Source organism: Chrysemys picta, chromosome 14 (genome assembly GCF_011386835.1).
Source record: "Chrysemys picta bellii isolate R12L10 chromosome 14, ASM1138683v2, whole genome shotgun sequence".
In the NCBI taxonomy this organism is placed as follows: Eukaryota; Metazoa; Chordata; order Testudines; family Emydidae; genus Chrysemys; species Chrysemys picta.
Window position 1 is genome coordinate 18059282 of NC_088804.1, and position 23299 is coordinate 18082580.

The window sequence follows — 23299 nt, forward strand, 5'->3', positions numbered from 1 at the left end:
GTATCTCTAGATTACACATGAGCATCTGACTCAAGGTAATAAAACTGCTGTTCTAATCCATTTTAGACAAAGTTCGCATCATTCATTGGCTAGGACACTGGCTGAGAGCCAGGAGACCAGGCTTTCATTTCTAGCCCTGCCACTCACCTGCTGTGTAGTTTGGACAGGTCACTGCACTTCCTCATGCCTTTGTTCCCTCCTCAGTATTGGTTTATCTGTTTAGACTTTAAACTCTTTTGGGCAGAGCATGTCTCTTACTACACGTACGTACAGAGCCCAGCACAAAGGGGTCCTGCCCTCAGTTGGGGCATTTAGGTACTACTGTAATTCAAATAGTTAATAACACGAGTGTGTGCAAGCCCAGGACATCTTTATTCATTTTGTTTTTTTTATTTTTTAAAACAGAATTTCGGGTATTTTATATTCACAATTTCAAATATTACATATACTGCAACACAGAAAAAACACTAAGTTGCTATTCTTTCTCAGTTTTCCCACTATAAAAATATATAAACATGCTTACTGCCTTCCTTTGTAAAGTGCTATTATTATTATTAATATAGACAAATTACACACAAACATATTGTTTATACATCATAAGGCTACATTTTTATCTTGGTTTTCTGGATCTCTCTCTAAATAAATGTATCACTCACACTTGATTTAAATCATCAGTAGAAACACTAAGTAAGTATACAGCCTTGTATTGCCTACGGAAGCTGTGTATGTGTTTTCATCTAAGTTTACAAATACAGATACAATATATCTTTATGTACAACTTGAATCAAGTCAGTCAGCATATAATAAAACAGTTTCAGAGATGCAAGGAAGGTCAAGAGCTATATAAGAAGCATTCACTCACATAAGATCAGAGTTCTATGGATCAGGTGAGAAATTATCAAGAGAGAAACATTTTTCACAGTAGAAGTGGACAGACATTTTTACCCATTTCAAACCTTCATTGATTAAAATAAGTGCAGCAGCACAGTTTTGGATTCCAGGCCCAACACAATATAAAGAAATATTGAAATAATATAAAAACTATCATTGTGGAACTGAAAAAGGAGCCAAAACAAATGTTCTTACCCAGGTATTCCTGAGGATTCCATACGATTAGCTAAGGAAACATCATGAGACCACACATCATACTGCCATTTCCGGAGTCCAATCACGCCACAAAGCACATTCCCAGAATGGATACCGACTCTCATACTGATGTCCACTCCAGTGGCTTCTTTTACTTGTCTTAGGGGGGAAGGGGAAGAGGGGAGAAAAATCAGAAGATAAGCTATCTGCCCCACATATATACATTACTTACTAAGGTTCGATTTCCTCTACTCACTAAAAAGCAGATGTGAAACTTAGAATTGCTGAAGACAGGAGGGGAAAAAAATGTAGTGATTTATTACAAGTATCCAAAGATTTTATGGAGACTTCCTCTGATTTGTGCATCTGAAGCTTTTCTAATTTTATTGCATCGAATAATACCGTTACTATGGTCTCCCAAATAAAAAAGTAGACAAATTGATTCTCAGCTCACGGCACAGCGATTCAGAGCAGCAATTAAGATTAGAATACACACAAGGCTCAGTTCATAATGAAAAGAAATATGAATTTAGGATGGGACTGTCAAAGCCATAGGAAGTGGTCTAACTCTGCTCCTACTGAAGTCAATGGGTACAAAGTTAGGCCAACTTTTGGCTCTCTCTTGGCACTGTCGTAGCTAAAATATACAAGAAAGGAGAATTAAATCCTAGGAACTTAAATGTAATTTACATACAAACAAACCATTTTTGTGTTATTTGGATGCTAGGCTACTGCTAGAGTTTAAATGTTGTGAAGTGTTCTTAAATACATGTCCTTTCCATTCGTGCTGGGGTTAATAGAGGTTGTAGGTGGTCTCATGGCAGTATTTGAAAGAGTTGGCAATAACTTCAGTTGTCCTAGCCAACTTTATTCTCTTTAATATAAGCAACAACATAGCTTAATTACCTTCACCACTGAAATTTAAGCTTGAACATGAGATGATGCTGGAACGTAATAAGCAGTCAATTTATTCACACTGTGTAACCTTAGAATGAAACATTACAGAATCCCACATTATTGTGGGGATGGAACAATACCTTTGCATTATCACCTTGACACCTGACCTTGCACTCCTTGTGCTTCCAAATCTGCATTCCTTCTGCACACAAGGAATGCAAGACCAGGCCTGGTACACTACCCTCTTCTCCTCCTCAATACATTTTGTGTTCTAAGCCATAGAAATAATAAAAGGCGGGGGTGACTGCCCCTAGATATGTGGAAACAACCTTTTTTAAACAAAAAAAAGGGGGGGGGCTGTCCACACAGCACTGTCAAAGTGCATTAGACGGGTGTGATTTGTAGAGCACAACACATCAGAGTGCTTTAACTGCCCTGTGTAGATTCTGCTGGCATGCTCTAAACGGTGTCTAGTTCATGTTAACGTAGACCCTCCAGCAGGGTCTACATGGGGCAGTTTAAGCACAACACATCAGAGTGCTTTATAAATTACACCCCTCTGATGCACTATACTGCACCAGGCAGGCGAGCCCAAAGGAATACTAACACCATCAAGCAGACTTCGTGATTTTTGATTTTATGGATTTATGATAAAACATGTATAACTAAAAATAATAAATTGGCCTCAAAGTATTTCATTCAGCATTTTATTCTCTTCTGATTTCATCTCCTTCCTACATAAGCCATGGAGACCCATGATGTTCTGCTCTCATAATACATAGTTTATTCATAGACAAGAGGCTGGAGCCATTCTGACATGACACATGCAAAATGAAACAGCATAAGTGATACAATAGTTAGTGAATGCCTTCTAGACGTTCCACACAAAAGACTAAGAATGATCTTATCCAATGGCTTCATGACCTTTTTAAAAAAATTAAAAAAAAATCCCAGCCCTACATTTTTAAGGTGCTTGTTTATTTTCTGAGTGTCTATAGGTTAAAGAGCCCTTTTTACTCAGTACATACTTTATAGCTTCACACATGTCGAGTCCCATTTTCACACAGTTCTGGGCATGAACCGGTAAAGACACAGGTAGGCCTGAGACACAGTAATAACAGTCTCCCAAAATTTTTATTCTCATGCATTCATTTTCCTGCAAAATAAGGAGAAAGAAACATAACAGGAAAAAAAGCACTGTTTATATTCATCAGTACGTATCCAGAGTACATACACAGGAGACATCACTTGTTAATGTCATTTTGAGAAAAGTTAGGCCCCATTTAATCCTGGTTGAAGCAACAAAACAATTTCCCTCCTTTTACATTCAAAACTCAAAAGGATTTGTTAGTGACGTTTCTTGTTACCTGCTTAATTCCTGAGTGTTACCGAAACCAAAAATAAAATTAAAACCAGAAAGAAGTCAGCGAGATGGCTTTATTACTTATGGGGCTACTCCAATTACGTAGTCCTGCATAATTGTCATGGAATTTACCACCAGAGGGACAAAATCTGCTTGTCTGCCATTTTACAATAGTTTTTCATAAATTGGAAGCCAACAATAAATTACTTGCCCTGACTGAAGCATTTTGCAAGGCTGCTCTAGTGGATAAAGCACTGTGTGTTGTCACCGGACCTGCCAAGGCTTGGGGAAGGAACCAGGGGTCTGGATATTCAGCCCAACAGTTTACTGAGGATGTTTTCAGTTGCCTGAAGAGAGAGGCCAGCATGAACCACAATTTTGATACTTCTAGCAATAGAGCAGCAATGCAATTTCACAAGAGAATGCCCGCCTGCCAACTGCAGGATGGAAACTACTCCCTATTATTGGGCCTGGAAGGGCAAAGGTGATTAAATGTGATGTCTTGCTCTAAGACATTTATTTAGGCTAAATACTTTCAATCAATGTCTTGGGAAAGCGAAGGCAAAGGCTGTCCTGTAAGATTAGGACACCCATCGTACTCAAACATCTTCTCACTATAGCCATGACAGCTGCTAAGCACCTATGTACCAGCTCTATTTATAGGGGAAGTGTGGTCTTACAGTTAAAGTGCTGGACTGAGACTCAAAAGGCTTTGGTTCAATTCCCAGTTATCCCATTTACTTGCTTACTATAGGACTTTGAGGAAGTCACCTAATCTCTCTCTCTCTCTCTGTTTCACTTCTGTAAAATGAGAGTGTTATTACTTCCTTATCTTTGCCTGGTTTGATTCAACTCCCAGAGTCTTTTCAAACCCCACTTTCAGAGTAATTTCTTTACTCTACCCTATGGCAGCTATGCCTCTCTCAAATAAAATAATCTAAATGTAACCCAAATCTATCACCGTTTTCTTTTGCTCAATCATTTTTCTCAAAGCATAACCTTTGCATAGAAGGGGTGAAATAGTCACAACAAAATTAAGGCAGCTCAAATTTTTGCTTCAAAAATATCAAAACTTGATTTGGGAATGTTTGTGCAGCCATATTACTGGTCTCACAAAATACCACAAAAACATCAGGGTGATTTATTGTGTTAAGTGCAAACAGGCAAAACAACATTGGGGAAAGTTTAATTAAAACATTTCCACAATTTTGTGAAGTCCAAAATATGTATGTATTCAGCTGAGCCTTCATATTGACAAAAAGAACAGGAGTGCTTGTATCACCTTAGAGACTAACAAATTTATTTCAGCATAAGCTTTCATGGGCTACAGCCCACTTCTTCAGATGCAACACTGTAGCCCACGAAAGCTTATGCTGAAATAAATTTGTTAGTCTCTAAAGTGCCACAAGGACTCCTGTTCTTTTTGCGGATACAGACTAACACGGCTGCTACTTTGAAAGCTTTCATATTGACAGATGCTAATCACAGGACATAAGGTAACCTATAAAATATATTAATAAATCAGATGTAGAGTATTTTGAGATTATTTTTATGAAATATTATACAAAAATAAATAATACTGTTTTATAAAGGCAATTCAGATGTTACTTTTTCTCAACCTAAAGAACTGTTACAAGCAATGTCCATAGTTATCCTTTCAATTCATTTTCATTACAAAAATCTATTTTTATTGTACTTATTTTCATCCTGTGGCATAAAAAACCCATGCAACTGAAGTAACAGTTATATCAAGCCATGTGTTCATAAGCCATGTGTCATACAAAAATATAGCTCTAATAAGGAGGTTAGTATGACTCTCTTATTCTCCAGAGCTTGCAAAGCCGTAATTACAACTCAACTCCTAGAAATACTATACAAACAATTAGAAGTGTGGGAAAAGATAATTTATTATTTACAAGGCTTTAATGTATGCTATTTTAGCACAAGGGATACAGTACATTCAACAATCTAATTTGCCCACATCCATCAAGATTTAGTTTAATAACTTTGTTAAGGATAATTGTCTCTTTCAATTATTTAGAGCATAATTACACAATACTTTAACAGCAGCATAATCCCCTATTCTAGAATTTACAACTTCTCCTGCTTACTTCCCGAAAAACTTTAGAACTTTACAAACTAAATGAGATTTTTCCAACCCCATTAAATTCTTCTAACTATGCTTCAGTTAGTTACCTGTACCCAAATATGCTCAGTTTATAAATCAAACCACAATCTCTAAAAAAAATCAAGGATTGGGAGTTCTGAAAGCCAGGCTTTGTTCTTTCCTTATTCTTCAGCAACAATAAATTTCTAGAACCAGAACTTGGCTGGCATTTACTTCTTGTACATTACAGGACAAAATAAAATGCAGCTTTACTCTTTTGAAGCTCTATAACACTGACAATAGGAAAATCATTAGACAGGACTCAACAGCTTTCCACCCAGTCCAGGACAAGGAGGTGCAAGTGGCACAGCTTCAAAGGAGTTGCCAGAGTTACCTGAATAGTAGACCAGGGAGATGCCAGAGCTAGCCAGGAACACAGCAGTTCCTAGGCACGTCAAGCTCATTCTATGCTACAGTTTTAAGTTCTGGTCATCAGGACGTTCGATAAACACCTCTTTATTTACAGACGTGATTATCAACTATGCAAGTTAGGGCAAGAAGTCATTTGCATACATTCTCTAGATTTCTGAGCCTTCCGTTTTAATAGGTGTGTTCTTGATGGACACTGCAATCCACATATTATAATTGTTCCATATCTATCATAGGTACAGACAGAAAGTAATTTTGAGAACACTGGCAGACAGCCCATACCATCCCAAGCAGTATTTTTACCAACATAGTTTCCCCTTTAGCTATATTAATTTGAAGTTTTTGGCACAATATTCAAAGATAGATTGTTCTGAAATTCTTTACCCATTTGCTTCATAAAAGTGTATCAAAAGCAGATGTTACAATGATTCATTCTGCCAGCCTAAGGTCAAATTATATATACGCAAATGACTAATTACAGAGAAAACAGGACAAAATATTCTATAATGTAACTCAATCACTACATTATACTGCAAATATAATTCCACTCTAAAAAAAATTAATCAAATAGCGTAACCCCCTTTTTCATGATACATGGTCTCTGGCATAGTTTTATATTGTACAGTTCCCAGTGTTTACATTTTATTGCTGTATTACATAACTAAAATATCCCAATAGTTTGCACTTCATACTGTGCTCTTTAGAGGACTTCAAAGCATTTTAAAAATGTTAAGGAATTCAGCATCGCAACACCCTGTGAGGTATTGCAGATAAGTATTACTGCTCCCATTTTCCCGGTAGGTAAACCGAAACACAAAGAGTTAGGGAACTCACCCAGAGACCCACAGTGATTTAGTAGAAGAGCTGAAAGTAAAATCCCAGAGAACCAGCCTGGTTTTATACCACAAACCCTCCTCCTGCACTCAAATAGCTTTCCTGGTTCTTTTAGAGATTTTTAAATCAATTTTGCCTTTTGCTGGGATTTTTACTAGCAGGTCAGGCAGAATCTCCAGTGGATACTTCCTACCCTGTGTTTTGCATCAGCCAGACTTCCCAAATGCAGGAGAACTGACTCCCAGGAGCTTGGAGCTAGTTGTTTTCTAACAGTGGCATTTACCCACCTTCACATAATGAAGAGCAACATTTACCTTTGCAATTTGATCAAACTTCCCAAAGAGCTCATTCAGCATCACTACCAGCTCCTTCGGAGAGCAGTCGCTAGCCAGACGAGTGAATCCTACAATGTCTGCATACAGGATGCTGGACAAGGACACACTATTTAGTCACATTTTAATTATCTTTGTTTTCTAATACAAATATGGACATTTAATTGCATAGTGGTTCAATACTGAAGATCTCTAACAGAGCACCTCTCTCTCTCTTTGGAAATCAACTACAGAAGTGACCTAATGGCAATGTGTTTGGGTTTGTTTTTATTTAAGTTTAAAATACAACATGTTAGTCTAGGGCCGACAGTCTTCAAACAAGCTCATTTTTGCATGAAAACACATTAAAAAAACCTGACTTTAAACAGCCCAGTATGTGGATTTGGACAAGTAAAGAGGGTAATTAATTGGGGGGTTTTACCATTGCAATGAAAAAAAGAAATCCCAAATCTGGCAAAATAACTTCAAACCAGTTCTCTTCTCTCCTCTCACCTTGGCAGATGTGCTCAGAGCATCTGAACAAACTCTTCATTCAGCCTGTCTGATCCCAACCATGACACTTCTTACCATCAGTAAATAGACCAAGTATTAAAAGACAAGCATGTCTTAATGTAACCATTTGTCAAGTTTCTTTACTTACCTAACATTCTGGTGCCTTTTCACATACAGACTATGGAAGTTGTTATCATGCATTTGCCTATCGTCATTGGTTTCCTTCAGTCGCTCTATGATGGCTAGTTTCATTCCCATTGAGATATGAGCTGGCAGTATAGATAAAAGCAAGTTTTCCTAAGAAGAAAAAAAGATTTAATAATGTAAAGTTATTTGAAATGTCATGTTAGGAATCTCAGTGTTTTAGAAAATGATTGGGGGAAGATTAAAAAGAAGTCTCCTTATTCAGCAGTTTCTGATTGTTGCAGCTCCAGCTTTCAATAAAGGATTCTTTTTTCTGCTCTCACAATGAGAGTTATGAGTGTATGCATTATTTTTTAAAATATTACATGCACCTCAGTTTACCAGTTTGATATTATCCTGTCCGAAGGTAACAAAGGAGGCTGTTCAGGGGAAGCAAACAGCAACTAAAACAATGACAAAGGTAAAGCCTTAAGGGAAAAATGTGGGCAGCTATTAATTGGAGAATGCCCCTGCTTGGCTCCCTTCAGGTTAGCAAAGTTTACTCTTCCATCAACGGTTATTCTAAAATCTTAAAGATGCTGGCCTACACCGGAAGGAGGGTTGAGTGAGCCATCAACATGCTGACAGAGACACATACTGACAGAAAGAGACACAAACAGCAGCAAGCTGTCTGTTTTTCCTAACTCAGAGATGGAGGTAACTGGGCTAAATGGAGCTTACCAAAGCTAGCAAGGAAAAATTCAGGGTAAGTAAGGGGATATGCATGTATAGGTCTTTTTTGTTTTATACGTTTGTTCTGTATGCTTCGTACCTTTGGGTGAACAAATGCTTTGTTTTGAGGAAGCTGTTTCTGTGTCACTGCAAACTTATTCTGTCACAGGCTGTAGCGGGGTGGTCACCCGCTCCTGCCCTGAGGGGTTTAAAACAGCCCTGGAGGAGGGCTGTGGAAGGGCAAGACGCCTGGGCTGATTGGGAGGAAACCGGCTCAGCTGGGGCTATGCCCCAATCAGGGTCCAGCTGGCCCCATAAAGGCTTGAGCCAGGAACTCAAACAGACAGAGTCTCTCTCTAACTGGAGAGGGAGACAGGCCTGGCTGCTGGGGAACTCACCTGGGACCTAGAGTGAGGCAGGGCTGGAAAAAGGCCTTAGGAGCTGGGAAGCCCTAGGCCATCAACTCCACAAGCTGCAAGGCCTAGTCTTAGGCCCACCTAGGTATTGGGCTTGCAGAGGGGCAGCCTGAGGGTGGGTAAAGGCAGCCAGTCCAAACCCCTTTGCCTATGATGAGTGGCTGACACTGCAGTCTGCCCCAGTGAACGGGGGCTAGATGGAGACTGGGCAGTAGCCAAAACTGAGGCGAAGTGGGGATAGTGGGTGGGGAAACCCAGAGAAAGTGGGGTACTGCCAGGGGGGCAGCCCCAAGACAAGGGCACCGGGGTCCTGGGAGGGATACGGGGGCCAACGGCAAGCGGATCACTGGCCTGCAGAGGGTGCTCCTGGGTCAAAGAGCTAATTCCTGAGGATGACCAATAGAAGGTGCCACAGGGGTGAGTCTGCGCTGTGCTACACAGGCTTCTGGAGGAAGATGTCTTACAGGTACCGCTCACAGTTGGGCTTGTTTGGTGGCTGGCCCAGTAGCGTCCACTGGGCCAGAGTTGAAGGCAAGAGTCGAGACTAGTTACCAAGCTGAGTCAGGAAATGGGTACCGACTTTCAAAGCAGTATGGGGTCCAAAGCAGGAGTCCGACTAGTTACCAAGCTGAGTCAGGAGTCAGGTGCTAAGGTCAAGCTGGGCCAGGGTAAAAGGCAGGAGTTGGGAGCACAATGGGGCAAAAGGAGAGGTCTTTAGCAGTAGGAAGCCGGAGTCTGCATTGTTGCTCAGATGATTCCTTAGGGCAGATTTCTTGTTTAAATAGTTGGTGTTGACCAATCAGGCAGCTGAAGGGTTCTGTTGCTCTTGTCTCTTCAGGCAGTACTTCCTGCTGTGCCTACCCTTGCAGTAATTTTTGGATGCTGCTCTGCCTGGCTCTCCAGTGGAGTCATCAGTTGCCCAGGACCCCACAACCCTGGAGTCTAGACCCGCAAATCCTTACACTGTTGGGTTAATACAGTTGGGAAGTGGGGCATAGGGGCTGCAGCCCAGAGATCCAGCCCCAGAGTGGTGGAACCACATGGCTCCGCCCAGAGTGAGATGCAGAAAGCCAGGCCTATCACCTGTGGCATACACTCGAGACAGACTAAACGAGGTCTAAAGCAGAGCTTGCCCAGTCAGTGTGAAACAAACATTCTTCCCTCTTCTCAGCAGGCTTCCATCATCTTTTGATAGAAGGTCAAACTCAAAAGCTCACTCTGTAGAGGTAATAGACTTTAAAATATTCAAACCACCTGAATTCTGAGCACATGATGTGAAGAATTTAATTGCCTTCCTTGCTAGAGGAAGCATTTGATTAATTCAAATACTGGAAAGGAGACTTTAAATAGAAAACTCTATTGCCAAAATGCTAATGCAACTTAAAAGAACCGAGTTACTCAAGGCTATTGAGGTAGAGCCTTTTAATTTTGGCAAGAATGGAATCCTTTCCTCAGAAATTACTAATGTTGCTCGGCTAATGGGAGATCAATAAAGCTTTGTCCCATGTGCCCAAACACACACATGGTAATGAAATTACACCTCTGACCAGGGAAGAAGTGTCCATGGACAAGAATAAAAGAAAAGCAGGAGTATCAGTGCTTTCGAATCATCTGCTGCTTCCCTCAGAGGAATAAAACCAACAATACTCTGAAGAGCTTACCTGGAATAAAAAGGATCATAAGATCCTTCAAAGAATGAGCACACTCAGAATTGATCCAACATTCTTCTCCACAGACTGCAGAAATCCCTTTGCTGAAGCAATTAAAGGATGGATTTAAGTTAGCCTGCTTGGCCTGGTAGACCATGGTCGATAGCCAGGAATTCTTACCAGACCCCATCACTTTGAAAATATAGTCGAATTTCAATAAAATATTGATTTCCTTTTAAAAATGAGAAAATACAGCAGACGATGGAAAGCCACAGCAGCGTGAGTTTAGGAGGCTGACAAATGGTTCTAGGTACCAATCTGTAGCCTGTGCAGGGAGCAGGATTTTCTCTCTCTCACGTACAACATTGCATAATTAAGTTAATGTGTATGTCGTGAGTATGGGTGGGGGGAAAAGGTCGCCTTATTTCTGAAGCATCAAGAACTCCTCTTCCTCCTGCTGTGCAGGAGGATTAGACAGAAATATGGTTTGATCTTGTTATGGAGAAACCTACATTCCACTGCCTCCCCAAGGAAAAAGAAGGCAAAGTCTCCCTCCCCTTCCTTGGTATTTTAAGAGCCTTGAGGTTAATGAACAATTAGGGTGACAACAGAGCCCTGCTGAACATGACAGAATAGTTCTTTAGTGTGAGATAATGTGACTTTACTGGTCGGTGTTATTTGTTCAGAAATTAAATTGCCCTTCTCACATCTTCCTGGTTGGTGGGGAAAGGAAAATGGAAAGCTGGGAGTCTGACAAACAATATAGGTGGCAAGGAAAACCATATGTAGGCTGCAAGACAACTGGCTTTCAAGTAGGGCGCCAGGACAAAAAAAAAAGAAGGAAAAATGCAAGTTACCATAGCAGGATCAGTCAAGGGGGTTACGGAAAGCTTGATACTAGTGCAAGCTGATTAGATGCTTCCCTAGCTGCTATCTGTGAAAAAAATTAGCATTTTTTTTAAGCGTTTTGTCATCTCATCTGGTAAGACAGGCAATAGAGGGCAGACTGGACACTAGTAATGTGGTGTCATCTTCTTTCCAACCTTCTCCTTTTAGCTCACAATTTATGAGCCGAGATACACATGCAGCATTCTAGATCAGCAGTTCTCAATCTTTTCCATACTGGGACATTCCCTTCCACTTAGCAATATGGGAAAGGCAGGATAGTTGTGACCTCAAGATAACTGTCTGCAACTCCCAGCAGGAAAACCCATGTTTCTAGATCATTTGTTCCCACAAGCATTTAAAGAAATACCCCTACAATTCAACCATTGCTATAAAATTTCAAAAGGTTTTCTTCTTCCCCCATCTGCAATTTCCAAACCCTCATTTTATCATGAAACACTGTTTGCAAAAATACCACTCGGGTGTGTTTTGTTAAAAATGAGTCACCAGTGAGCCCTCTTTGGATCAATGTTTTCAGGATTGGCCTCACTGTATATTGCAACAAACACAAAAACATTGTTTAGCAGCCTACAAGAGGGGAAAAGAAAGTGCACTATGTGAAAGACTAACAGTCCAGCAGTAATGGTCTTTGCTTGGTGAAGCAACCAGAGGAGACTGCAACAGCTGAATCTGGGTAAGTAAAATGGGCATGCAGAGGTAGGAACAAAAGAGCCTTTATAGCAGTTAATCAAGGTAGAAAAACACCAAACCCAGGTAGAAAATTTTTCTCTGCCTACCATGAGGGGTTGCCCCTGCTATTAGATCTTTACAGTAACTAGCCATCAATACTAGCTTACGACTGAATTATACAAAATTACATCTTACGTCAGTACGAATGTCAAGGTTTCAGAGTGGTTAACGTTATTCACTTCTAACTATCAATGCCAAAGCAAGTAATTATTTGACACTTACAAAATGTCAGTGTATTTATTTTATATAATACTGCAAACATTTTATTTACTTGGTTGGCTACTTTAAAAATATATTTCTGTCTCCGCATTAGCAGAAGATGAACATCTTGCAAGTGCTCGTCCAGGAAAGAATAAGATTACAGAATTTCAAACATCCAACATGTGCATAAAGAAGGCAGGATTGTTGCTGAATTTAATTAAAAAGATTTCTCATCAATACACATCTGAAGACTAAGAATTACTTTTTTTCTGAAATTCCTGAGATTATTTTACATTTTACAATTTTAGGAAAATAGGTAAATGATTGATAATCAACTTCTGGTTTCCAATACTATGTCTAGTACTGTACAGATCTGTCATTTTTTCTAAGTTTTTTACTAAAACAAACCACACATAAAGGAGCTTTCTCCCTTTAATTTCTCTTCTCTATTGTCAATGGCACAATTGTTTTTGACATTAGGTGGTTTTCATAGGAATTGGATCAAGCCTTTCAGTGTGCATTAGTCACAGACTTAGAAAAAAAGACACACATTACCCAAAAGAAAACACATAACTCATGTAATAGAGGCTTTTACTCACTTGTTGCCTCTTTTCAATCTTCAGTTTCATTCGGACTTGAATGCACTTTAAAGTGTATCTGTACAAATCCCATGAAGCATCTTGCATCCGATGCTTGTGAAATGCACCCATCAGGTTACCACAAAGAAAAATTACAGCATTGGCAAGTAACTGCAAGAGAAGAAAAATATTCAAAGTGCTGCAGAAGAGTTTGATTCATATTCTATATTGAAGTCACTTAAAATGTTTTTTGTCTGGAACATAAGAAAAAGCTCAAGTTTTCCCCATCCTTTCACACAAGCAAACCACCACCAAACTTTGGGTCAACTTGTGTGTGTTAAACAGACGCTAACTCAATAACATGCGTGCTTCTATTTAACTCACTCATGTTAGTCCATTAAAACGCAAGAGGGATTCAGTCACATAAATTAAGGCCCATGTTTGCAGACATGTGCCTGCCATTGAGGCACGTGTTCCCAATATGATGAAACTGTGAAAAAGGCATATCTGATCCTAGGATGTGTCAGGCAAGGCATTTCCAGTAGAGAGAGAGGTATTTAATGCCGTTGTACAAGGCACTGATAAGACTTCATTTAGAATACTAGAATGTGTACAATTCTGATCACCCATGTTAAAGGCTCGACAAATGCAGAGAAGAACTCCTAGGATGGTCAGGGGAATGGAGGGCCTATTTTATCAGAGGAGACTGGAAGACTATAGCTTCTTTAACTTCACAAAAAAGATGGCTAACAGGTGGGTACGATTACTCTCTCTAAATACATCACAGGGGTAACCACCAGGGAGGGCGAAGAGCTATTTAAACCAAAGGGCAAAGTTAGCAGAGAAGCAAACAAGTATAAATTGACCAGGAACAAATTCAGGCTGGAAATAGAAGGTTTCTAATCATCAGAGGTCAGAGGTTCTGGAACAGCTTGGGAGCTAACTTCATTGTTGTGAGAGAGCTGGACAAATTTTTGAGTGCAACTGTAGGGCAGGGTTGCTCGGAATAGTAGGGGTCAGGCAGCCCTAGGGATCACTTCTATGTTATATCTTATATTCCTAAAAGCTCATGCTTCAAGTTTTCAGCTAACCACTGGAAGGATCAGGCACGGATTTCCAGGCTGGGCAACGGGCAGGAGCCAGGGCTTTTCCCAGCCCTGCAGAGCCTCCCGCCCCCCAGCCCGCCGTGGGCACATGCGGCGCGTCCCGCCGCCGGCAGGGAGCCCCGCGCCTCTCCCGCTCGGCTGCGCTCCAGCGGCTCCTTCCAGGCGGGGCGAGCCGCTGGAGCGCAGCCAAGCAAGAGAGGCGCGGGGCTCCCTGGCAGCGGCGGGGAAGTTTATGGGGACCCCGGCTGGCCCCTCGCCCCTGTCCGCCGGCCTCCCTGCCTGGGACAAGTCTCGCCCCCGCAGCCTCTCTTCGCCGCGTGTCTCCGGCGGCCCACGCTGCCCACCCGGGCCAGAGCCAGCCCCGGCTGCTGCCTCCACAGCAGCGGCCGGTCTCCTGAGGGGCTCCAGGCTGGGCAACGGGCAGGAGCCAGGGCTTTTCCCAGCCCTGCAGAGCCTCCCGCTCCCCAGCCCGCCGTGGGCACATGCGGCGCGTCCCGCCGCCGGCAGGGAGCCCCGCGCCTCTCCCGCTCGGCTGCGCTCCAGCGGCTCCTTCCCGGCGGGGCCGCGGCAGCTTTCCCTTCCCCTCCCAGGCTCCTAGTAACCTCCTCCCTCCATTGAGAGATCCAATGGGGGAAGGAGGGGGCGGAGTCGGGGTTAGGGGGGCGTGAGCGCCGGAGCGGAGGGCAAATTTGCTTTTTTGTCCAGTGTCCCGACCGAACATCGGTCGGGACGCGGGACAAAGAAGGAAATATCGGGACTGTCCCCATAAAATCGGGACGTCTGGTCACCCTAGTCGCAGCATGGCCCCGCTCCAGCTCCTACGCACTCTAATGGGAGCTTCAGGGCGGTGCCTGCGGATGGGGCTGCGTGCAGAGCTGCCTGGCCACGTAGGAGCCAGAGAAGGGACATGACTCTGCTTCCAGGAGCCGTTTGAGGTAAGCGACATTCGGAGCCTGCACCCTTGAGCCTCTCCCCACGCCCAACCCCCTGCCCCAGCCCTGATCCCCCTCCTGCTCTCCAAACCCTTCAATCCCAGCCCAGAGCACCTTCCTGCACCCCAAACACTTCTCATCCCCAGCCCCACCCCAGAGCCCGCACCTCCAACCAGAGACCTCACCCCCTCCCACATCGCAGCCCCCGATTTTGTGAGCATTCATGGCCCACCATAAAATTTCTATTCCCCGATGTGGCCATCAGACCAAAAAGTTTGCCCACCCCTGGACTAGATGATCTGATGGTCCCTTCTGGCTGTCAACTATGACTCTACGATTTAGGCATAGAAAACTCCATGGGCACATACCTATGCCAGAAGTACATGCATGTATGCACATGCAAGTTACCACCGTACACATGTATGTATTCATCAGACATGGACACACCTGAAACTGTTCAGAGTAGCTGGGTTCTTCTGTGAATGCACCTGATAAGTGTTCAAACAAGGAGTGACTAATGCTGCTGACTCATTGTGACAGCCGTGGCTCATTAACTCCACCTTCGATTGACGAGAAGTGGAAGTCGCCCTTTTGAGAGATGTCTCTAGGGTCTGGGTCTGAAAGAAACCCTTGGAAAAACAGCCAAGTCTCAGGGGAGGGATTGGACTGGAGTTTGTTTTTATATTTTGAGTTACCCCAGGGGTGGCGCCAGCCACTTCCTGGTGCGGGGCCTCAGATGGACCAGACAGAAAATGGAGTGGGCTGCTCCCCTCCTTGCCATGAGGCCCCTCCCTTCTCCATGACCCTGCCCCCTGGCCTGGCTGGTTGGAAGCCAGAGCTGGGCAGTGTGGGGCACTAGCTGCTCGCAGCCAGCAAGAGCCGCCCAGGCTGGGGACCAAAGCCCTCAGGGAGTAGCAACCTCTGGGGGCAGGGCCCAGGAGTCTGGGCTGCAGCAGGTCAGTCTGGGCCATTATGAGGAACTCTAGACCCTCCACCTGCCCAGGGCAGAGACACGGGCCAGGGGTACTTTCAGGTACCCCAGCCCCCTGCCCAGGCTTTCTTCTCCTCTGCTGCTGGAGCTGGGCGCCAGGCCAGCAGCCACCTCTCTCCGCTCTGCCTTCAGAGCTGGGCAGCGGGAGAGCGGGAGCTGCTACAGGGGATCTAAGCACATTTTGAGGTGGCTATAGCCCTCGCAGCCCCCCCATCCCCCCAAGTTACTTGGTTAATAAAGCCAAACCTCAGGAAGTAGGCAAGTTTTGATCCAACACAACATGTTTGTTCACAGTGTTTAGGAGGGAGAGATATGGGGGGGAAGGGCAAGAAAGTGTTACTGGCTCTCTGTCAGTCATACACTTAGGTGTACAAGTCTGAAAATGTGTGCCTTGATCTCTTCATCTCAAATGAATCAGTCTCACAATATGCCTTCACCTAGGTCTACACTACAACTTATGTCGGCATAACTTATGTCACTCAGGGAGGAGAATAAATCACCCCCCTGAGCTACATAAGTTACGCCGACATCACCGCCGATGTGGACAGCACTATGCCAGTGAGAGCGCGTCTCCCACCAACATAGCTACTGGCGCTTGCGGGGGCTGGAGTAGTTAAACCGACGGGAAAGCTCTCTCCTGTCAGTTTAGAGTAGCTACATCAGACAGCTTACAACTCTCTAGTGTAGCTGTGCCCTAAGTAACCACAGCTCATGTGACAGGTTATAGTGGGTTTAATCCTTTCAGTATATGTACTCATCTAATTTTGTATCCTACTCCAAACGATAAACGAAGAGCACTTCACAGTCTCCCAGCATGAACTTTATTTGCATGTCAACGAGCCCTTTCTAGGACAGGTGTTACCTGAACTCATTTAGCAATACCAGAGTGGTACTAATTTAAAATTATGTGTTTACCTGAACGGAGCTACCAGGAAAAAAATAAAGGCAATCATAGGTAAGTTTATTTTGGCAAAACATCTGAAGGTCAAGAGACCCTGTTTGAAAGGAGCAGGATTTAATAACTGATAAAAGAAAATTAACCATGTCAAGTGGATGCATTTTGAAGAAGAATTAATAGGTACCATGACTCAAGAAAACGGCAATTACACCTTTCAATTGTACCATCTAAAGACCAAAGAGGAACTGGCCTATCTAGGAGGATATTGAACTAACAGGAGCTAATAGACAAATCCATTTGATGGCAAGCTATAAGGTTGAAACTGGACCACATTTGCCTCTTGGACAGGTGCAATCCAACTGATCAGGCTTGAAAAAAATCCATTAACCAAGGACAAGTGGGAAATGTTCCCCCCAAACTCCATGCTTGCAACAGAAAGGGCTACAGCAATCATTTTTGCAGAATGCAAGCATCTTTGGTTTTTTTTTTTTTAAATTGTCTAGCCTTTACGGTTGTGAAATTAACCAAAGTTTGGTCAATTTCCACTGCTGCTATTCAGAAAAGCGTGGGCAGCAGCCACACTATCAATCATGTCTATTTTATTTTGCTACAACATGGGAAAGCTACAGGCTGCAGCCGATGCTGGCCATGGAATTATTCAAGGGTCACCCAGAGAGGCCTTGTAAGGGCGGTGAAGCAGCAGTAACTTTTTTCCTCATGTCTCCTTGTAGGGAAGAGGTAGAGCAGCAGAGGCCTCCACTTCATAGAAAACAGGGCGCTGGGATAAGTAGCAAAGATCCCAAACATGAGACGTCTCAGGTCTATCCAGTGTCATCCACGCCAGCTAATATTTCTGGAAGAGTACCTTCCAACTTCTGCTTCTTTCTAGCAGGTCTGTTTTTAATACTGATATATCAAGTAGGGCAATACCCACGGGTTATTATGGCAAGATTTTTTTCCTTGGAGCTAATTTTAAAATCTGAACATCCATCTATAAAGCCAAAACCTGAATTAGGTGTTTTTTTGTTTTGGCTTCGGCAGTTGTATCAGGACCATATATATATATATATATATGGAAACAGAATATTTATATTATATATAAAAAAATATATTCTCTCTCTTTGCCCCTCCCGCAAATGTTGCAGCTCTTTAGTATTCTCTCTCTCTCTTTCTCTCAAATCATTTTAAAATCACAAAAAGGCCAAGTTTTATATGCTTTCCAAATAGGATTATACTATGGGGCCTGATCCTGCAAATCTCTGGGAGCAGCCCTTACTCATACAAGCAATCCCATGGAAGTCACTTACTTCGGAAGCTCTTTGGGGCAGGGATCGTATTTTTGTTCTTTGTTCATTGCCTAGCACAATTGGGTTCTGGTCCGTGACTGGGGCTTCCTAGGTGCTACCACAGTGCATATAACAAATAATAACTGTGTAAGAACATGCAGGATCTGCCCCATAGATAGGAACAAAGGAAGAGTAACTTTCAGAGACTATAAGAGAATTGTATTAATAAGGATCCTGTGTACTATGATAACCCAGTATTTCCAATTTATAACAACAATTTTACAAACATTTCAATACTAAAATAGGCCAAAAGCTACAGCCCCAGACACCCCCCCCCACCCCCCCACACACACACATAAAGGGACAATGTTAAGAGAATTAAAGCTCCAGTCGCTGTGAAGTCACTTTGTGGTGACTTGCACTGGAAATGAAAATATTGTATTTGGTGTTTGTTTGCTTTCATCTTAAAACGATTAGAAATGTTGGGTTCAAAATGTTTTGATATATCAAGTATGGGTAGGGCATAATGTTAGAACTGTTTTAAACAAGTGCTTGGGTTTTATTACATCAGTCTCAAAATCTGAAATCTAGCCCAAAGTAAAACACCAATTAAGCTACATTATTTCACTCCCCAGCCCATTATAAGTGGGATTTTCAAAAGCACGCAGCATGACTTAACACTGTCCCATTAGGCCAACACTGAGCCCACCCTCCATGTATACACCCCCCCCCCCAAAGATATTCTTCCTACTTAAAGAAAAAACAAAACATGAACATGTAATTACTGTTCCACTTCAATGTAAACCTCCTGACCTGCCTGAGAGATCCTCTCCCTATGAACATTGCCACAGTTGCAGTCTGCAGGGCCACTAAACTCCCCTTGAAATAATAGAGAAGAGGCTGCTGGAAGGCTGTTCTCCATAAGAGTTCTGGGCCTCTCAAATGCCTTTCAATCCCTGCTCTGAAACAGCCTGGATTTATAGCACTGCAGTGCCGCTGTAGCATTTCAAGTGTAGACAAGGCCTGAGACACCTGAAATCACTAGCCACTTCTGAAAACATATGCCAAGTACAGTTAGTGAAGTCATTTAGATAAGACTCTGATTCCATTAATATGGGAGCTTTTAATACACAGGAGCTGCCCTGGACTGTGATTAGTGTATTGAAAACAGATCTGCTGCTAACAATGGAATGAGTATCAAATGTTAGAAAGAGCAGTGACCTCACTCTACCACAAGCATTTGTCTGGGAAGGAAAAAAGGTTGTCATGAGTTACCTCATTTACAGAGACATGACATGCATGTATAAAATATGCAGAGAGCCTCAATCACAGCGCTTGCCCTCCTTACTCTAGCTATTTATCTTTTTTTCAAAGTGGAAGGATAGACTGGTGGCGGCGCCTGAAAATGATTGTGGTAACTCACTGACAAGGTGGGGCTGGTACATATCATATGCTGTTAGGAACTGTCAGATTGCTACCTCTCCCCTCCACCCCCACCCCCACACCAACCCAGCAGTTTAGGGAACACACATCTTTTCCCTCACCTTCCAAGACAGACACATGCACACCCTCTCTCTTTTATTCTGACACTTAATCAAAAATACACTATAAAAGATTTCTCTTCCTCCTGGTAAGTGAAAGGAGTAGTGCTAAGCGCTTGCTTTCTCCTGAGTAAGTTGAAACAAATTCAGGTTTGTGTTTTGCATTCTCTTTAGTGATCATGTGCAGCTGCAGAGCTACATTTCAGTACCTTTGTTCCAAAACTGTGACAGGACAGTAGATTCATGGCTTTGGAATGGAAAGAAAGTGGCCGGGAAGGAGTGTACTAATAGGTGTTTTCACTGTTTGATAAGGGTGCCCCCAAATTAGTTATATTCACTTCAAGTCCTTGAATGAAGGCCACTAGCATTACTGACATAGTGATTTAACCATACAAAGTACAAATGGAAAGAAATATATTTTTATCATCAATTCAGTTTCATAATGCGTGATGCATGTTCTTGTAAACAAGCTTGATATCTAAAGCACACATCATTCACAAGGCAAATAAATTGAAGGAAATTGTAGTAAGTGTTTTCCCATATTGTTCCCTAAGACATGTAAAATGACTGTTAGCTCTAAGAGAAAAGAGCTCATCAATTTCCAAAATGCCTTTACCTGACCTACACTCCCCATCACTCATGCAAAATCCCCACCAGGCTCGCGTGTTTCAGGAGGAGGGGAAAAATACAGTAAATACCAATCAAAAAGCTTTTCCTTTAGAAGTAACACACCATCCCTTCCCTTAGTAACTGAAAATATCCTAAATGGCAGCGCCATAAAGACTTAATTTATCTTTCAATAGAGGATGGCTGTGCTGAACTTAAATGGTGATGTCCCTTTGACAATAAAATAGTCAAAAGGCTATAGCATTAGGTCATTCCACCAATAATTAATGTTTCCCCCGCTGTGAGAGGCAATAGAAAATCTAATTATTTTTAAATGCAATAATGAAACAAGGATGATGTGCTTAGAATCCTAACAAAGCTGCTAGTATTGAACTGTGCTAATCAAGTTTAAATTAAATTAAATTAAATTAAAAGGGGCAAAAAGAAAATTTGCTTAAAGTAGCAATGGAGGGGGGGGGAGAGACTATAATCTAACAACGTTTGTTTGTGAAAATTAAAACATAATCAAAACACATGATACATGAAAACATATTGCAGCTGTAAGAGACAAGATCACAGGGAAAAACTGATAAGCATAGCCAAGGCAGACTGCAAACAAAAAGATTATTCTTAAAAGATGATCTCCAAAAGAACAGCTGCAAATCACAGATGTCCATGGTATAACTACGTTAGATTACCTGAGGATAATTTGATATCTTGTTTATATTTACTACTACACACTTATTTCATCTAGTAATTTACTGCTTCTCATATTAATTTGTTATATGGGTTAGCTCTCTCATGGAAAATATCTCAGGAAATTCTAGAATTTCACGAGTTATCTTTATAAAAAACACAAAAATGTTATTTGCAGGATGAAACTTACCATAATATTATCAGTTTTTGAAATCACGGTTCTACCTTTTGGCTACAGGTCTATTTTTTGTCTTATAGTCAAATGGGGCCACTTACTATACTATAGTATTCTATACTATACAGCCAATCACATGTAGTCTTGAGTGCTAATATTCTAGTCTACTGTTCTTATACTGCATTCATCACCATGCTATCAGAGTGACTTCCAGTAGTTTAAGTATATTAAGTAATGTGACTAATATATGTCACACGTTTATTCAACAAATTGCAATTTCTTTTTGGAGAAGCATGCAACATGAGGACACGAATACAGTGATTCATGAACTACACATTTTTGCAGAGTTATCTAGACCAGGGGTTCTCAAACTTCATTGCTCCGTGACCCCTTTCTGACAACAAAAATTACTACACGACCTCAGGAGGGGGGACTGAAGCCAGAGCCCGCCCATGCCCTACAACTCGGGGGGCGGCGTCAAAGCCCAAGCCCCACCACCTCGGGTGGGGGGACAAAGCCAACACCCAAGAGCTTCAGCCCCATCACCCAGGGCTGAAGTCCTTGGGCTTCGGCCCTAAGCAGTGGGGCTCAGGCTTCAGCTTCCGCCCCAGCAAGTCTAAAGCCACCCCTGGCGACCCCACTAAAACAGGGTCGTGACCGACTTTAGGGTCTCAACCCACAGTTTGAGAACCACTGACCTAGATACAATTTTATCACAAAAAGGTATAGCATTCAGTTTTAGGGGATGCCAGTGCATTTGTTCCAGTCACTAATACAAACATTTCATTCATTCAAAAAGGGAATTTAATTTGATAGACTTATTCTGCTACTAAATACGCTCCAGTAACTAGGAGTTTTTTTTAAATGTAAAATCCTCCATGAATGCTGCAGCATAGTTTCTAAAACCATGGATTGAATGCAACTAAACTGCACATAAAGTTACACTTTTCCTATCTCCGAGGGTCTATGATCAAAGACACCTTAAACATTAAGCTTTTTCTTAATAGTCTGGAAAGCATAATACTAACAGAAATACCTTTCATTATTTTTTAAAATTCTATTCTTAATGTTGTCCCAAGATTTTTTTTTAAATTTGTTGTCCCTTTCGTTTTCTGTCTCCTCATCTGTGTTGAAAACAGATATGTATCATACATAAAAAGTAAGTAGTTACCAATGGGTGTCATTTGCGTGCAAAGGAAGGCATGTCTACATTTAAACTGATACAGCGCCACTGCTGTAGCTCTACAGTATAGGCACTATCTACCCCATGAGGCGGGCTTCTCCCAGTGCCGAAGGTAATCCACTGCCCTGAGAGGCGACAGCTAGGTAATGGAAGAATTCTTCTGTCAACCTAGCGCTGTCTACACCAGGGGTTACATCAGTATAGCTCTGTCTCTGAGGGGTGTGGATTTTTTCACGTAGCTATACTGAAGTTAATTCCTTGTGTATGAGGTGGACCCAAACCCTTGAACTATGTGGAAGCTTGCAATCATATCTGAACTTTGCAGTTTGTTCCCATCTCTAATGGAAATGCTGCCTAAGACATTTGAATATTCTAACAAATAGCATTTCCTTACCTGAAACGTAGTGAGTTTTTGGCCTGGTTCAGAATATAGTGTCACTGCAATGCTTAGGGCTACAATATGGGACACTGCAGAAAGGATGCTGATGATGACAGCATCTCTCATCCCAAAGGGTAACATGGTATAAACTGTGAAGATTATGAACAGGAAGAATGGCACCTTCAAAAAGAAAAAGGGAAAAATCTGTTATTAGGTGCCAGCCAAAAATCACTGCAGAGCAAGGGGGAAAACAAGCATTCTGACTTTTCTTCAGGCTGCATCCTCTAACATTGACATTTCAATGGAACAATTAAAATCACAAGGAGTGTAGTGTTCATAAAAGCTTTGAGGAAACTCGATAAAATTATAATACGAATGTAGGCAAACCAGTAGCTTGATGAGGACATTTGACCCTTAATTTGTCTCATTCTCCTTTGGTAAAGTAGCAGATATACTGCAGACATTATAACCACAGACATGACATGACACAACTTGCATCTGAATTATGTACCAAGAACAGTCCAAAGCAAGGATGGAGCTCTCTCCTTTAATTTCAAATTTTGCAAGTGCTTTAAGTTCTTATTATAATGTTAATATCAACAGCTTGCATGTGTTTATTTGCTTGATATTTT

General features: G+C 42.1%; 2 protein-coding genes across 3 annotated transcripts in view; one reads left to right on the plus strand and one right to left on the minus strand.

Annotated features, from left to right (window-relative positions):
- Positions 1 to 12539, plus strand: part of BRD7 (bromodomain containing 7) — an 81808-nt gene extending 69269 nt beyond the window's left edge. Inside the window, exon 18 of one of the 2 annotated variants that reach the window (XM_065567074.1) lies at positions 12409 to 12539. The gene's annotated coding sequence lies outside the window, so the exon portion shown is untranslated. The remainder of the gene's footprint in view (positions 1 to 12408) is intronic. The other variant, XM_065567072.1, reaches the window with a different exon arrangement.
- ADCY7 (adenylate cyclase 7) overlaps positions 1 to 23299 on the minus strand; it is a 117232-nt gene that overhangs the window by 34579 nt on the left and 59354 nt on the right. The window contains exons 4-9 of the mRNA XM_008166957.4: positions 22683 to 22847; positions 12896 to 13045; positions 7689 to 7837; positions 7031 to 7142; positions 3012 to 3139; positions 1087 to 1245 (exon numbers count right to left, since the gene is read on the minus strand). Coding sequence (XP_008165179.3) covers positions 1087 to 1245; positions 3012 to 3139; positions 7031 to 7142; positions 7689 to 7837; positions 12896 to 13045; positions 22683 to 22847 — 863 coding nt within the window. The remainder of the gene's footprint in view (positions 1 to 1086; positions 1246 to 3011; positions 3140 to 7030; positions 7143 to 7688; positions 7838 to 12895; positions 13046 to 22682; positions 22848 to 23299) is intronic.